Here is a 3276-nt window from a genome sequence, read left to right as displayed (position 1 = left end):
CCCTTAAATGAAATAAGTTGTGTTTAGATAGAGAGTATATCTATATGTACGAAATTATCTCAGATCATCTGAGATCACCTTAACACCTAAACAGCTCATTGTTGTCTGTTTGACAACTTTAAATGTTGTGCCGTATTTCCTTTTTCTCATCTCCACTTTTCTCATTATATATTATTTTTACTGATCACTTAAATAAGTAATAGAAGAGTATGGAGTTCACAAACTTAAACGGCCTCTTTCCAAGGTAAGATATATAAAGGTAGAGTATTAATATAGAGTATCTCCGCAATTATTATAACCAATCTCACCATATTTTAATTTGCAAATCACACAAACCGTATGTGATAATATTGAGATAATCTTGTAATTTCTAATATTCTTTTTTTTTTTCCCTTAATAAGTTAGAATTCATATAATTTATCTGTTCAAATGCCTGTTTCGTACTATTAGATTGTCCGCGGGTTTATGTACACAAGAAAATAAAATACACTGGACAATTCCTTGGCCTCGAGATGGCAAGTTTCTTTTTTTTTTTTCATATATATTGCATAATATAGATAGCCTTAGACAACATTCGAAGCATATGCTCCAAATAATTTGAAGCATGATTTAATTGCATTAATCATATAAGACTAATCTCATTGTCTTATTTATATTTTATTACAAGCACATGTTAATTAATTACCATTCTTCCTGCACTTATTGAAGCAGACATCCACATAATCTTCTTTATCTGCATCAACAGCAAAGAATTAGCTAGCATACGATAATAGACAACAAATTAACAAACCATGCAAATCCTAAAAATTGAAACGTTAAATAATAAATTAGTTGTTTTTTTTTTAAAAAAAAAAGGAAAAAAAGCAAATTAGCAAATACTAAGATTATGATTCTTTTGTTCTTGACCATGATATATATACCTAAGCGAAACTTGGTGGCCGCCATTGAGTCAGCACAAGCAAAGGTGCAATTATAGGTGGCATCAGAGATGGTGAACTGCTTGCAGTGTGCCTTACAAAGGTCTAAGCAAACAGCGTAATGCTTGGGGACATGTTTCCAGATCCAACACTTCACTTCGCAATCTTTACCACAATCATCACCTCCACCGCCGCTGGGTGGTGCTTCCTCTGGTGGGGAAGGGGGAGATGGGGTTGGTTCTGGTTTTTCCCAGAAAGACTCCTCACGTTTTGCCACGACTAGCACAACCATAGATAGCGCCACCATCATTGCCAGGACTCTCCCCATGCCTCTTCTCCTCTGTAGTCTCGCTCTCTTCCTCTGTGTGGAGATTTTCTCTGATTAAGAAGTTGAGTACAAGGTCCCAATTTATAGACTTTGTGATGTAAGTGAGGAGTAAATGAGAACTGAAGTTTTGTGCATTCATTGAAGCTAGCTTTATTAATAGAAATCATTAATGAGTACTACTGCTCTAGCTAGCTTTCTCAATCCATCATTAAGATGCTGATAGGGTCTTATAAATATAGCTAAGCTAAATAATTATGATTAGGATTATTTAAAAAATAAATTTACTCAGAGTTATTATCTAACTTTAAGAGTATTAAATGACCTAGAGATAAACATATGGAGTGGGTCTTACAATATTTATCACTCTACGTGAATTTTTCGGATACTATTAAATACTTAATAAATGATATGAGGTCCACCTTATATGTCTTATCTCTTTTCCATTCGAAGTCTTTAAGTTCAGAAAATTATTTTTAAAAAAAACTCAATTCATCCATAATTATACGTCCCAAATTACAAGATCAGTAATTTAAAAAAGTACACTATCATACAATTATCTTACTCTAATAATATGCCAGTTTTTAATAATTATTAGGTTCTTACTTTTTAACATAGATTGATCTAGAAGTTACTAAACATTTTCATGGTGTCAACGAAGTGATTTCTAACACATTCATTTTTTGCAATTAGGAGGAAGTTAAACGCAATATGTGGAGCTCATAGTATTTAATATTTCATGTAGTAATATGAACCTCAACAATAAATATTGTGAAATCCATGTATTATGTTTCTCTCTCTAAAAAGATCTTGAAATCCGCTACCCCGGCCCCGTCCGCCCGCCTGCATGGAGAAGGACCAACGGGGGTGGGGGGAGAGATGACCCTAGTAGGGCCCCACCCTGCCCCCCACTCCGCTCCACATATATATATATATATATATATATATTGCATATAGATATATACAATTCTTTAACTTAAAATTGTATTCAAGTTATTGAATTGCTTTGGCCTCCTGAACCAACCTTTATATAGGAGGCCAATGCAATACAATAGTCATACTTAAGCAATGTGGGATTTTATAGTATAAGTCCCACATTGCTTAAGTATGACTATTGTATTGCATTGACCTCCTATATAAAGGTTGGTCTAGGAGACAAAGACAATAAAAAAAATATAACTCTAATGATTTTAAATTTATAATTTAAATTATATTATAATTTAAAATAATTTTTTAGATCCAATGAGTTGGTTGGCCTAGACGGGGGCAGGGCGGATGGCATTTTTTCCCCGCCCCCCTCCCTACACGATGCAGGTAGCACCCCTAGAAATGAACTCACACAAGGCATATAATTGAAATATACACATTTCTTTCTCATAAAGGTAAATTAAGGAGCTGTGCATACATTTAAATTAAGGTATATAATATTATTGGGAACTTATTTGGAAATCCAAGTAATCCTTATCTCACTTCTTAAGTGTTGTAACACGATCACATGGAAACAAAAAGGCCCTATCTATAATTGTAGCGATTAAAGACCAAAATTGTTAAGGATTTTTGGTATTCTGTTAAGCCCAGTACTGTATTGACATGAGATTTGTCGTGTCAACTTGTGAAAATTGGCTTCATGTCAAGCAAACCATGCAGAGAAAAAAGAAATAAAACTACAAAAAATTATTTGAGAAGGATATGATCGTGGATGCAACCTGAGAATCGATTGGGAAAATATGCATGAGATATGATCAATACCATCAAGAAAGCCGTTTAGTATTTGATTGTATTTTCTTGGTTGTAAATATCCGTAAAATATATTGCTCAACAAAGAACGATGGGTTCCATCTCAGATAATGTTTTGAAATAAGTAGCTAGAAATCATTTTGCAAGAATGAGAATGAATGTATCTGCGTTCATATCCCACCATGCCCTTTAAGCCAAAAGAAAGGAAAGTACTAATTTGATGATTTCTTCTTTTTTTGGGAGTCAAAACTTCATTGGGTTGGAGTCAGATCTAGATATGCATTTGAAATCTCACAA

General features: G+C 33.6%; 1 protein-coding gene across 1 annotated transcript; it reads right to left on the bottom strand.

The window, feature by feature from the left end:
* Window positions 1–501: 501 nt before the first annotated feature.
* On the bottom strand, window positions 502–1301 carry LOC109004906. The gene is made up of 2 exons (XM_018983613.2): window positions 921–1301; window positions 502–733 (listed from the first exon to the last, which is right to left on the bottom strand). Exons 1-2 carry the CDS (start codon window positions 1243–1245, stop codon window positions 678–680), a joined length of 381 nt encoding a protein of 126 aa, XP_018839158.2. The 5' UTR covers window positions 1246–1301; the 3' UTR covers window positions 502–677.
* Window positions 1302–3276: the final 1975 nt, after the last annotated feature.

Source organism: Juglans regia, chromosome 7 (genome assembly GCF_001411555.2).
Source record: "Juglans regia cultivar Chandler chromosome 7, Walnut 2.0, whole genome shotgun sequence".
Classification (NCBI taxonomy): Eukaryota; Viridiplantae; Streptophyta; class Magnoliopsida; order Fagales; family Juglandaceae; genus Juglans; species Juglans regia.
Note: the sequence above shows the minus strand (reverse complement) of the source record. Positions and strands in the feature narration are given on the sequence as shown.

Coding starts and splice junctions, on each gene's coding strand:
- LOC109004906 (XM_018983613.2), bottom strand. CDS start 1,245: ATGGGGAGAGTCCTGGCAATGATGGTGGCGCTATCTATGGTTGTGCTA. Junction 734..920: donor GGCCACCAAGTTTCGCTTAG/GTATATATATCA, acceptor CTGTTGATGCAG/ATAAAGAAGATTATGTGGAT.